At 37.6% G+C, this 14002-nt stretch overlaps 1 protein-coding gene across 1 annotated transcript in view; it reads left to right on the forward strand.

The window, feature by feature from the left end:
- P3H2 (prolyl 3-hydroxylase 2) overlaps window positions 1-14002 on the forward strand; it is a 172068-nt gene that overhangs the window by 145785 nt on the left and 12281 nt on the right. Inside the window, exons 6-11 of the mRNA XM_002716510.6 lie at window positions 48-137; window positions 2145-2185; window positions 4290-4384; window positions 11797-11924; window positions 12459-12554; window positions 13108-13258. Coding sequence (XP_002716556.3) covers window positions 48-137; window positions 2145-2185; window positions 4290-4384; window positions 11797-11924; window positions 12459-12554; window positions 13108-13258 — 601 coding nt within the window. The remainder of the gene's footprint in view (window positions 1-47; window positions 138-2144; window positions 2186-4289; window positions 4385-11796; window positions 11925-12458; window positions 12555-13107; window positions 13259-14002) is intronic.

Below are 14002 nucleotides of genomic sequence, written 5' to 3' on the forward strand. Positions count from 1 at the left end.
CCTGTCTGCCTGACTTTGTCTGCCCCCCACCCCATTTCTTTGTCTAGGACTCAGCAATGTTTGTGAAACGTCATAAACTTGAATCTGAACTGATAAAATCAGCTGCAGAGGGTCTGGGATTTTCATACACTGAACCGGTAAGAACAAAGAAAGACAAAATGTTTATTAGCAGAACTACCCTGTGGAATTCCTGTAGATGTTTTTATTCCCCAGCCTTATTTGTTAAGTTTTCTAATTCTCTCCTTGAATTACAAATTGTGGTATCGGGTGTTTACTCCACATATGTTACGAACTTTAAAGGCTTTCTGGATTTCTATGTCACTGAAGTCCAAAGTCAAAAATAAATATAGAAATTTATGCTCATTAAATAAAAAAAAATAAAAAAATTTTAAAAAAGTAAATATATTTGGTAGAACTATTTTATATAGGAATATTTTGTTTCAAGATTCTTTTTTTCTCCTAATTTTGGATGTGGTATACTATAGTCTCCACTTAATGGTTATTACCTAACCTTAAGGAGACTTCTAAAAGTGCAGCATCATTCATAATTCTACCTTCTATTAACACTGACTTTTCTTCATCTTTCCACATTGTCTGCTATCATTGTTCATATGAAAGTACCCTTTTTCCAGAGACTTATGTTCTGATTTTTATTTAAGAAACTATCATAAGTAATTTCCATATTGGTACGCCCTTTAAAATCATCTTTAGCGGGGCTGGTGCTGTGGCACACTAGGTTAATCCTCCACCTGTGGCGCCGGGATCCCATATAGGTGCTGGTTCTAGTCCTGGCTGCTCCTCTTCCAGTCCCGCTCTCTGCTGTGGCCTGGGAAGGCAGTGGAGGATGGCCCAAGTGCTTGGGCCCCTGCACTCGCATGGGAGACCAGGAAGAGGCACCTGGCTCCTGGCTTTGGATCGCCACAGCTCAGGCCATTGCGGCCATTTGGGGGGTGAACCAATGGAAGGAAGACATTTCTCTCTGTCTCCCTCTCTTACTGTCTGTAATTCTGTCAAATAAACAAATAAAATCTTTTAAAAAAATCATCTTTAGCTACATATCTATATATGTAAATTGATATATAGTATACAAATCACTCTATTGCTACTGCTAGCCGCTTGATTTGTTTCTGATTTTTTTCTACCATGCTTAATGTATTTAGCATTGTCTCTATTAAACTATATCTTCAGAGTAAATTCCCAGGAGTGAAATCACTCTACCTTCAAAGGTACTAAAATTCTTGTAACTAAATTGGTTTTTAAGAGAGTTTTTCTGGTATTCCTACTACTCTTTATAATCCATAAACTTAATCACAAACTTTCAACAATGAGAAATAGCATTTATTGCCTGTGTATTATGTATAAAACGATCCACTGTTGCGGTTTTACTTACATTCCTTTGATGATCCACAAGAATAACCTTTTTCATCTATTATTAATAATTTTCCCTCTTCTTTGAAATACCTGGGCTGGACTTACTCATTTATCTGTTGGTTACTACCACACATGTTCTTTATATAACATATATGTTAATGGTTTTTTTAAATCATTATTTATCATATATCCTATTTGCAATATTTTTCCTTTCTTTTTTAGTTGTACCATGATTTCTTTGACATATTTTAAAAATAAAATTAATTTTATTGGAATATTTCTAATGTGACTACTAACATATTTATATGTTTTCCTACCAAATATATTTAGACTTCACACTACCCCCAATAGATCCCAGCAAATGTCTAAGTTATACTTTGCTTCATAATGCTGGATAGATGATTAATCAAGCTATGTTGTCACTGGGTGTTCTATTCATAAACATAAAAGAATTAGACTAAATGATCTTCCAAAGGTCTTTCTGTCACCAAGTTCAAAGTAACTTTCTTTGAAACAAGCATCAATGATCAGGCTAACTCTACAACAGTTTTTTTTTTAATAAAAAATCCATTTGTTCTCCACATTGTCTTTGATAAAACTGCATCAATCTGAACCTTCCTCTTTATTATTTTTTAAATAAATATATATTGCCACTTTATGCAGTATGCAAATCACTTAATATTTTAGAATTTTAAGTATATTTATATTTATTTTTTTATTTCATTTCTGTAAGTGTTTTAGTGATAACACTATAATTTCTTTAATTTAAACAGAATTATTGGATCAGATATGGAGGGCGACAGGATGAGAATCGGTAAGTCCTCCATTCAGTACAGAAATTTCTTGTTGCTACTGAGAAGAAATATTTAGAGACAGAACTTATTGTAAGGAACTTAACTCTGTGAGATTGAAAAAAAGCTACAGGTTAAAATTCTTTGAGCTGCAAATCACTAGCTGTTCATCCTGATCCCAGCTCTTCCCATCAGTTTTGTGTGACCTTTTGTAGTTTATCTTCCTCTTTGAGTTTCATGTTTGTTCTTCACCTGAAAGGGTTGATCCAGTTGATCTCTGAGTGCTGACATTCTAGGATTTCCAAATCAGAGAAAATGGGATGCTGTTTTTCATGTATCAACATTTAAAAACATGAAATTTTCTTTTTGATGCTGAATCCCCTTACTATATTTATTTGAATTCAAGACATTCAGAAAGTTGTACTGCAAGTTAAAATATTGGTTTTTGCTAACTCAGAAATGAGGAGAACTCACTTTTCAAAAGACTTAAAAGTCAGCTTCCACATTTTGAATAATTCAAACCCATAGAATGTTTGAATTACATATTTGAGACAACATGGTCCAGCATGTTCATTTTCAAATTAGGAAACAGGGACAAGGCAAGCTACATGTGCAAAGTCTCACCATGTCCAAATTTTGAAGTCTTTCAAGGACCACACTCTTGGGTGGTCTACAGTTGTTACAAGAGATCCAAGAACATATTTGTATGTTTGGAATTGTGCAATCTGTGTGTATTGAAAAGATAACCTGCTATTGAAAAGTATGGCACAAACCTGTGTCTTTTTTCTCAGAACAGTCAAGAACTACAACATTGTATTTTTTTTTATTTAATGAATATAAATTTCCAAAGTACAGCTTATGGATTACAATGGCTCCCCCCACCCTCAATGACTTCTCTCCCACCCGCAACCCTCCCCTTTCCCGCTCTCTCTCCCCTTCCATTCATATCAAGATTCATTTTCACTTCTCTTTATATACAGAAGATCAGTTTAGTATACATTAAGTAAAGATTTCAACAGTTTGCACCCACATAGAAACACAAAGTGAAATATACTGTTTGAGTACTCGTTATAGCATTAAGTCTCAATTTACAGCACATTAAGGACAGAGATCCTACATGAGGAGTAAGTACACAGTGACTCCTGTTGTTGACTTTACAAATTGACACTCCTGTTTATGGCATCAGTAATCTCCCTATGCTCCAGTCATGAATTTCCAAGGCTATGGAAGCCTTTTGAGTTCACCGACTCTTATCTTATTTAGACAAGGTCATAGTCAAAGTGGAAGTTCTCTCCTCCCTTCAGAGAAAGGTACCTCCTTCTTTGAAAACCTGTTCTTTCCACTGAGATCTCACTCACAGAGATCTTTCATTTAGGTGGGTTTTTTTTTTTTTTTTTTTTTTTTGCCAGAGTGTCTTGGCTTTCCATGCCTGAAATACTCTCATGGGCTTTTCAGCCAGATCCGAATGTCTTTAGGGCTGATTCTGAGGTCGGAGTGCTGTTTAGGACATCCGCCATTCTATGAGTCTGCTGTATCTCACTTTCCATGTTGGATTCTCTCCCTTTTTTTATTCTATCAGTTAGTATTAGCAGACACTAGTCTTGTTTATGTGATCCCTTTGACTCTTAGTCCTTTCATTATGATCAGTTGTGAACAGAAATTGATTACTTGGACTAGTGAGATGGCATTGGTACATGCCACCTTGATGGGATTGAATTGGAATCCCCTGGTATGTTTCTAACTCTACCATTTGGGTACAACATTGTATTTTAACAACAACAATTTATAAACACAATTTCAATTCAACCATTTTTCACTGATATATTCCATGTTGAAGGCACAATATCTGAATGCTATAAAGATACACATAATAATTTTGTACTGCTCTGTTGAGACTAAATTCTGATGTGTAGTGGGTGAAGTTATGGATATTTGTTAAGGTTGCTAAGATGATTTACAGCACCAAAATGGAGCATACTAAGTCAGAAAGTAAAGAAAAACTTCATAGACGCAGGGACATACAAAAATATAAAATATAGAATCATAGAAAACCTGACAAAAGGATTCTTTGCATTTGAACATCTTTATTCAATGGAAAATTTCCACTGCAACTTTTTGATTGGGCAGAGTCCCTTCAGGAGTAAATGTGGAAGGTGCAGAAGTTCATGGATTATCAATGGGAAAGAAGTCATCACCCAAGATAGAACGAGACCTAAGAGAGGGTAAGTACTTGTGCATGTTTACTCTAGAGGGACGGAAAGGAAAAGTTGGGTCATAGTCAGTTCTTGGCCACAAGGCAGAATCAACATTTTCTGTAAAATAAAAAATAGGACTAAGCTACTACAGTTCATCAAAGTCTGAAAGCAAGGCTTATAAACAAAAATCTTTCAGATTTGTATACAATTACCTTTGGTTTCCGACTGAAGTGCTTTCAGATTCTATTCCTCATCTGTTTCTCAAAGAAATCCTATGAATTGGACAGGGACTGTGTGGACACTACTACCATTAGATGAAAATCTGAAGCTTAGCAAAGTCGCATAACTTAACTTCCGTCTCACAACCAATGAGTGCTGTGTAGTATGACACAAACTGATCCACCTGGAAGTGAGACAAGTTATGTAAGATATTAAGTTAGTTCATCTGAGATACTTAAAACTCATATAATTGAACAGGACTTTAAGAGAAAGTGTAATTTAAATTGAAGTCACAGGAGTATGGAAGGAGCAATTCCAGTTGGTAAAACAAAGTAAAAGCAGAGATACAGAGAGTGGAGCATCTTATGTAAAATCAAAGTTGATGGAGATGTAGGTGGACTTGTCAAATAGTCTTTAAAAATAGCCAACCATCTTAAAATAATAAACTATTAATAACAGTACCACTAACTACAATAATAATTCTTGAAATTTACTATTATTTCTGTTTTATAACTTTTCAAATAAATGTACATGCAACTCATTTTAATATAATTATCTCCTTGTGTGAGAAAATATAGTGACTTCTCCAAAGTATCAGAGTTCATAATAAGTTGAGCAGGCATATAAAACCAGGTTTTCATATTCTCTTCTTCACCTGCTTCAGGCAACATAGAAGTTTCCAAATATTCAAAATATATGCTTTATTGGTCAGATAATTGTAGTACAGAAAAAACACTTTCAAAACCCTGCAATAAGAACTACAGTATTAGGGCTTGTGTTCTGGTGTATCAGGTTAGGTCGCCGCCTGCGCTACAGCTATCCCATATGGTTGCCAGTTCTAGTCCTAGCTGCTCCACTTTTTTTTTTTTAAACTTTTATTTAATGAATATAAATTTCCAAAGTACGACCTATGGATTACAATGGCTTCCCCCCCAATACCGTCCCTCCCACCCACAACCCTCCCCCCTCCCACTCCCTCTCCCCTCCCATTCACATCAAGATTCATTTTCGATTATCTTAATATACAAAGATCAGCTTAGTATACATTAAGTAAGGATTTCAACAGTTTGCTCCCACACAGAAACATAAAGTGAAAAATAATAGATGAGCTGCTCCACTTTTGATCCAGCTCTCTGCTTATGTGCCTGGGAAAGCAGTGGAAGATTTCCCAAGTGTCTGGGCCCCTGTACTCATATGGTAGATCTCGATGAAGTTCCTAGCTTTGACCTGGCCCAACCCTGCCATTGTTGGCCATTTGGGAACTGAACCAAGCAGATGATCTCTCATTCTTTCTGTGTAACTCTTTCAAATAAATAATACATCTTTTTTAAGAAGTACAGTACTTCTTTTCCCAGGAGAGTGTGTCAGCACATTCCTCTAAGTAGATTTAAAATTTTCTGGCTCTACAGCCTTCATATTTCCTAGCTCTTTCCTTTCTTCGCTTCCAAGGCAGTTTGGAGTAGTAAACAAGATAACTCATCTAATCTAATAGCTCATCTAATCTGACATGGACTTCAGTCTGTAGCCACAAAACCTAAGCTGCTTTATATTTTCCAGGGAGCTTAATGGTCATCCAGAGTTCATGTTGATATTTAAGCTGAGAAATCACCCAGGAAGTGCATGTTAGTAAGCCAGCACTTGGCTGTAAATGTTTGGGAAACTCCAAGGTAGTTGCCAGATTTCAAGGCATTTTTTCTGGCTACAAGGGAATCTGATGTCCAGCAACTGACTATAAAGGTTAATGGGAAGAGTAGAACAGAAAACTACACATGATGGAGAAAAGCACAGTTGAGTGGGTTACCATAATCTACCATTTCTGCAGAAATTTCTTATTTGAATTGGCTACTGGGTTGTAGAGTTTCTCTGGAAACCTACTGGTCTGAAGGGAAAAAATTACTTTTTTGCTACTGTATTCTTACATTCTACACAAAACACTTCTGTGACAGATGCAAGGGACTTTTCCCCACATACACTAAGTAATTCTCTGGTGAGCATCAACCAAGCATCTTATAACTCAATCCGATATTGACGCTATCCATCTGTGCTAGGTTCAGATCTTTCATGTTGAAGACTCAACCCCACAAAACTGCTCAGACTGCCCCCCACTTCAGACACCAGTCACAAGCAATAGATTGTCACCCATGCTACGGACTGAACTTTTGACCCAGATACCACAAACCAGGATTCTACCCATTCCCTGTGTAGTTTCAATTAATTTGCTAGAGCTTTTCACAGAGCTCAGAACAAATGTACTCTTTAATCATTAAGAGCCTTATAAAGGATTCAGAGGAACAACCTAATGGAGATATACATATGGCAAGGTACAAGGGCAGGCAAGAGCATCCATGCCATCTCTGGGTTAACCACCCCCCAAGCATTTCCACACTTCACAACCAGGGAGCTCCTCCAATTTTGCTGATCAAGAGCTTGTATGGAACTTAATCTCCAGCCATCATCCCATCATAGTCCCAAAGTTCCAGCCTTCTAACCACTTGGTCTTTCCGGTGACCAGTCCCATCCTAAATCCATCTAGGGTCTATAGCCCAGGTCACCTCATCAGTTTTAACTCAGGTATGATCAAAAAGCAATCATTGTGAACAACAAAAGCACTCCTATCACTTGGGAAATCCCAAGGGTTTTAAGGAGTTCTGTGACAAGAACTAGGGACAATGACCACATATATTTTCATATGATTCTACACTGAAAAACATTCTAGCCAGTTTTCAAATAACCTAAATAGGATCTAAATTAAGAGCGGTGATAGGTAGAGGCAATTTTTGCAACCAGAAAACCCAGATGCAACACAAAATAAATAACATTTCAGCTCGTCTCATCTTCCAAGAAGAGCTTCTCATCTATTTTGGTTCCATGACAGTGTGTAGTAGTAGTCATGCTAGATTTTTTAGTAACATTAAGATGGTAATAACCCACGCATACATCTCAGAATGACTGCACTTCACAGAAAATATACGGCAACTTACTAAAAACATGTCTGGCACTTGTACATTCTATTCTCCACCACCATTGTTCCCAAGGTTTTGCTGGATACTAATCTGAGAGTCACTGGGGATACAGTAGAAATAGTATTGAAGTTGGGATCAAGAGGATTAGTTTCTGGGATTATCTTAGTCTGATGTTCCTCACAGTGATTGAGGACTAGACACTCAATCTTTCTGATCCCTATGATCCAAGAGAAGCATGGTAATTTTTTAAAATGAACATAAAAAGTCGTTTGTAAACTATAAAGGGCTGTACTCATAAAAGGTCTTGTTAGTGTACACACCCCTGTGGTGCCTTGTGTGAAATTGTGGTGTTTATGGTAAAATGCTTGCCCTAAGCCACCAGCAGTGAGTATGAAGGGGACGTTCCTGGATGACTCCAGTTTTGTGCAATGGGAGAGTCAGAGCCAGGCACATATTTTGTGAATGAGAGAAGAATTAAGTTGTTAACAAAAATCTCCTTGAACTGTGGTTAGGAGCTGGCCAAAGCCATTAAATCAAAACCCAGGAACCACAACTTGTTGGCCTACATTTTATTTTAATTTGAATGTTTTCCTCTGTCTGGTGTACTACTAGTCATCAATAGGCTGATTGACTCGCCCTTTTGAATGGCAGTATTTATTTTTTACTGTTTTCGTGTGTGTGTTTATGTATGAGTAATTGTGTGTGTGGTTTTTTTTTTTTTTTTTTTTTTGCTTAAACATATATATGTAGAAGGGGGGGGGGGGATCTCAATACTTACTAAGAATTAGGTTAATTAACTCCATGTAGGATAGGCAAACTTCTAACATAGATTCTCCCTGAACTAGTTTGGATCTATTTAGGACTCTATATTATACTGTTCCTTCACCTGATCTTTGTACATTGCTTATGGCATGGTTAGGGAATGGTTAATGTCTCAGGAGTCCCTTTTAAATATATTCCATGATATGCTTAAGATTTCTCAGTCAGAACTTAACACAGTATTCCAGGCATGGTTAAATGATTTAGTAATAGTGATAATAATAATTGCAAATACTTCTACAAAGTTTAAGAGTGACAAGTGCATTTCTAAATGTTTTCATTTTAATAATTTTAGAAATCATTTTATGTAAATAACCTAAGTATATTTGAAGTAGTACACCCTCAACATAGAAAACTGTATAAACTTGGTAAAGCATAAATCAACCTAGTTTACTAAATCTTTTATCTCTCTTCCAGGGTTCTATTTTTTAATATATTAGGAAGTGTTTTTCAATGAATCTGCAAGTATCTAGTCTTTCTTGTTGAAGGAATATTTCATTTTATATTTCTAAATTGTAGTAGAATGTGCAGTTCCCTCTTCCAAATATTTAAAGGAAGAGCTGCCTCAGTTTTGACTATGAATCTTAATTAGCTATGTAGATTTAAGCAAAATTTCCTAAATTGTGTTCTATGGGACAAGAAAGAGTTACTATTGTTTATTTGTTTAATTTCCATGAAAAGGGCATAAATGTAGCACTAACAACAACATTCATTTGTTGTTTCACAGTTTCTGTAGGTCAGGGTCTGGGGACCGCTTAGGTGAATACATTGGTTAGAAACTCTCCCAAGGCTTCATTCAAGTTGTTGACCGGTATTGGGATCTCCTTTGAGACTTGACCAGAAAGAATCTCCAAGTTATATGGGAATTCAGTTCTTACAGGGTTACTGGACCATGATCCTTTGGTTTCCAGTTGGTTCTTGGCCAGAGGAAGCCATGCAAGCTGAGAAGGCTTTAGACTGAGCCTGCTATTAACATAGAAATCATAGTGTTAGATAACACAATCACAGAAGTGACATCTCATCTTCCTTGCTGCCTCCTACTGGTTAGAAGCAAGTTCCAGGCCATATCCATACTTGTGGGAAGCAGATTATACATGAGCATGGAACCAGGAGGCTAGGAGACAGAGTCTTTCCATTTTAAGAAAGGAAAAAAAAATAGTGTGTGTGGAGGTGTCAGCATGTTCAATTAGGGGTGAGAACTGCTGCATATGATATTACTGTATGGCCTGCTTACATACAAAAAGTTTCAAGGGGACAGGCATTTGGCCTAGCACTTAAGATGATAGTTAAGACACTCGCATCCTAACTTCCTGCTCATGCAGACTCTGGGAGACAGCAGGTAATAGCTCAAGCATTTGTTCCTTCTACCCATTGGAGACATAGATTGTGTCCCCAGCTCACAGCTTTGGCCTGCCCTAGTCCCAGTAATCTAGGGCATTTGGGGAGTGAACCAACAGATGATTTCTCTCTCTCTCTCTCTCTCTCTCTCTCTCTTTCTCTGTTTCTCTCTGCCTCTTAAAGAAAAGTTCAAAGAAGTCAAAGTCCTTTTAAATTGCATTCAACCAAGGACTTCCCAAAAACATGTTAGCAGACAAAATTCAAGAAACATTGAACTGTACAAAAACATAAATATTTTTCTGCTCATCCAAAAGATACAATACTAATGCTAAGGATTTGAATGTATATTCTTAGAATCTAAAAACTTCTATTTATAAATTTTGATGCAAATCTTAAAAACAAAGACAAGCAACTACTGTTTCATCTGAATGACCACATTGTAACCAAATGTTGCCCTGAGATTTCCTGTGTCAGTGAGTATGGTACAATCATAGTCACATTGTCACCAATTGATAATACTGCAGTTGTTGAAGAAAGGCAATGAATGAAGTAGGATGAACATATAAATAATATATTAATACCTGATAAAGGCCAAAATTCATCATTATACACTAAGATGTTATAATTGCTTCAACAGTAAAAGGTAGGGGAAGAATAAGTCTTTACACATCAAAAGTTCTGTAAGAGATATTGCCTCAAAAGAACCCAAGTGAGGCCAATGAGTATAATATTCATGTGAAATGAAGGCTCTTCATTTGCAGGAAAATAACATTAAGCTTATTGTTAATATTGTACTTTGAACTTGATTGTATGGCCTAGGTTTTGTTTAATATGGTAAATTGGTTTTGGTATTATAGTTGTATAAAACTATTAAAATAAATACTGAATTCATAGATCTATGACAGCAAATATGAATACAGTATTCGAGTAAAAGTAATTTGTCAGCACCAGAGTTCCTTAGGAAACATTTGCTATAAGAGATAGCCATACATTATTCAAGATTCAGAAATATTATTTATTTCTTTTAATATTACATTATTCATGGACTATAGTCAATTGTTTGTCCTAATGAGACTAGTACACTCTTCCCCAGCCCAACAAGTCCACTTTATAGTGAGAAAGCAGCCATCAATGCACGTTTCTCATGCCCACCTCTCAGAGGTGAGCTCTTATTATGGACAAGCACATCCTGGGTCCCTTAGGAGAATTATAAAGAGTGAAAACCACTGTTCCCTTTTGTTCAGCTTTCTGTCTCAGGATGCTTGCTGTTTGCTGTATCTGAAGCTTTCATTATCATCAGAAGCTTTGCTCATGAGTCCTGCTCACCCAAAGTAATGGACTTTGTCAGATCTGGATTTCATAATTTCATAACCTTAAAATGGCATCAAAGCATCTGCTTCTCCTTCTAAAGCACCTTGGCGGAGCTATTTTTTTTTTCCACTTTCTAAAATATGGGCTCTCTCTAGGGAAGGCAATTGTCTATAGGAAAACTCTCCTATATAGGAAAAAAAGAAAAAAAAACAGCTTAAACATTTCATCCAGTGAATAGAGAAGAATGTCCCCAAATTAAGAACACTTAGCATCAGTTATATAATGGGATGCAGACTGGTGAAGGAATCCGGTGACTTGGCTTTGGGGCTCTGAGTTGCCTGATGAATGCATGGCTGTAGATACCAGGGAAGCTGTGGTGTTCTTGTCTTTCCTGGATGACACAAGCCTGTCACTCTGCAGTGCTGTGTGAGGGGTGTGAATTAGGGACTGTGGAGAGGGTGGCTCTTTTGAAAGGAGAATCCTATCAGATGCCCATTTTTTTCGAGATCATCACTGAAATCAAATAAAAAATATTTATTCTTCTGCAAATATCATATACACAGAATACATTTTTGTGACAACTTAGGCAAACCTGATGGTAAGACATCTGCCTTTCTCCTGAATTCATATTACATCTGCCAAGCTTCCTAACAGGTAATTTATCTTTGCATTTTGAAATATTCACGAGGAAACTAACTCTCCCCAAGTGCACATTGGAAACTGTAAGGTTCTGTGCACCCCTCCTTGGAGACAAAGTTGACCAGAAGGCAATGTGCTCTGTCTCCTCAGGTGGTCCTCTGCTCTACGAGAACATCACATTCGTCTACAACTCAGAGCAACTGAACGGGACTCAACGCGTTCTCCTGGATAACGTCCTGTCAGAAGAACAGTGCCGAGAGCTCCACAGCGTGGCCAGTGTAAGAAGAGCAAGCAGGAGTGAGCCCCACTCTGCTGGCTTGTCCTGAGCCTGAGAGTTCTGTGGTCCTGTCTCATTTGGAGCCAGGGACCCAGACCTGAAACAACACTTTTGTTAGGAGAAGGATCTTCAATGTTTGGGGCTCGTTGCTAGCTTTTGCCTTGGGGTGACTTTAATTTTTCCAGGTGGAACCTGGAGTATGGAGAGGCTGAATTCCTAAAATAGCAGTCAATAACACTGTGTCTGCCCATCATATAAAGTCACTGGGGAAATCCTTTTATTTCAATCTAGTATTTACCAATATAGTCATCATTTCCATGAAAGGCTACAGTGTTTTATAATGAAAATGCAGCATGAAGACAAAGTTGTTTTAAGTCTTTGGGTTGGAAGAATGATTATAACAGGGTCCTGGAATAGAATAGGGTTCATTCAGAGCATTGTCATTGGTCCTTAGATTTGGCTGCCAAGGCGGAAAGAGAGATGTAATCAATTCACAGCTGTAATCAATGAAATAACATCTTGTTTTTTCTCCCAGGGAATCATGCTTGTTGGTGATGGATACAGAGGAAAAACTTCACCCCATACACCCAATGAGAAGTTTGAAGGTGCAACAGTGCTGAAAGCACTCAAAGTAAAGCCCTGGCTTCTTTTGGGTTGGGATTCCTAAGTGTCAATGCAGGAACTGTTATGAATGGCAAATATAGACAAGAGAAGAGTTTAGAATCTACACCCATTAGGACAATTGAGGGAGCCAGTATGAAATGGAGCCTTTTTAAAAAATCATTGCTTCATTTAGTCACTAATTTATCAGTCATTACATTTGCTAACCCTGTGCCTGATCAGAATTATGCAATCGCTATTCTTCAGATGGCACATGACCTAATAGCGAAAATATACCCAAGCAAGTTCTGCTTCTCTACACAAGGAGTGTTGCTGGAGAGGAATGAAGAGAAGACAGGAGGAAGCCATTAGCCTTCCACTTTCCCTCTGTTATTCGGAAGAGCTTATTTCAATGGCTCCTGCCCTAGCCAAATGCCACAAGCAACCATGTGGTAATATTCCCGTTAGTCAACATAAAGATGACCAGCCTATATAGGCCTACTGAAATCTAATGTTTAATTTTTTGTCCTCCATGCCACTTTCTGGTTCCTAAGTTATCTCCCTGTTCCCCCCTTGCATTTCAGTTTGGTTATGAAGGCCGAGTCCCACTGAAGAGTGCCCGGCTGTTTTACGACATCAGTGAGAAAGCTCGAAAAATCGTAGAATCCTATTTCATGCTGAATTCAACCCTGTATTTTTCCTATACACACATGGTCTGCCGTACAGCCCTGTCTGGTGAGCCCCCAGAGTCTGAATTTGGTCCCTTTCACCCACAATGCAAAGGGAAAGAAAACAACACAAATTGAGCTCTATTACATTTTGGACTAATATTTTAAAGGAGTTCTAGTTTTCTAAAACAGAAGAAACTTGCAAACTTACAAACTCTTAGTTTTCCCTTCCTTCTTTTTCTCCATTTTCATCCCTGAAGGCTGTGCCTGCATAACTTCCTTTTCAAATCCATTTCTCTGAAACCATGAGGAAAAGTTCTTTTCAGTTCTAGGTTTCCCTTTACAGGGAACCACACCTGGGAATTACAGTCCCATTATGCCCAGAAACATTGACTGAGGGAAAGAACAGAAGATAAAGACAGGGCTGAAGGATGTGTTCTTCCACTCTGTTGCTTCTTATTTCTTCCCTACATGGTCTCTTCTGTCCACCTGGGTAGCAGAATAATGGTAATGTCATCTTCATACATCTAGACTTGTGAAATGTCAGCTGCATTGAAATCTTGTTTTTACATTTTCACCTCTTCCTCATTCTTTTGCTATCCCACATGAAGTGCAACCCGTGAAATGCACAGAATGTGTGTAATCATATTTATTTCAGAAAACTTTCACAGCTGAAGGCACCAGTGTGATTTGCCCATGATTTCACATCAAATTCATACCAGAAGCCCTGGACTGCTGGTCTATTGTTCTTCCACCTGTTCTTCTCTGCCTTCCTTCTTTCAACAATTACAGAAGGATGCCAGGGATAGGA

The sequence above is a fragment of the Oryctolagus cuniculus genome, chromosome 4 (assembly GCF_051225735.1).
Source record: "Oryctolagus cuniculus isolate XC-2025 breed Fujian yellow rabbit chromosome 4, ASM5122573v1, whole genome shotgun sequence".
Classification (NCBI taxonomy): domain Eukaryota; kingdom Metazoa; phylum Chordata; class Mammalia; order Lagomorpha; family Leporidae; genus Oryctolagus; species Oryctolagus cuniculus.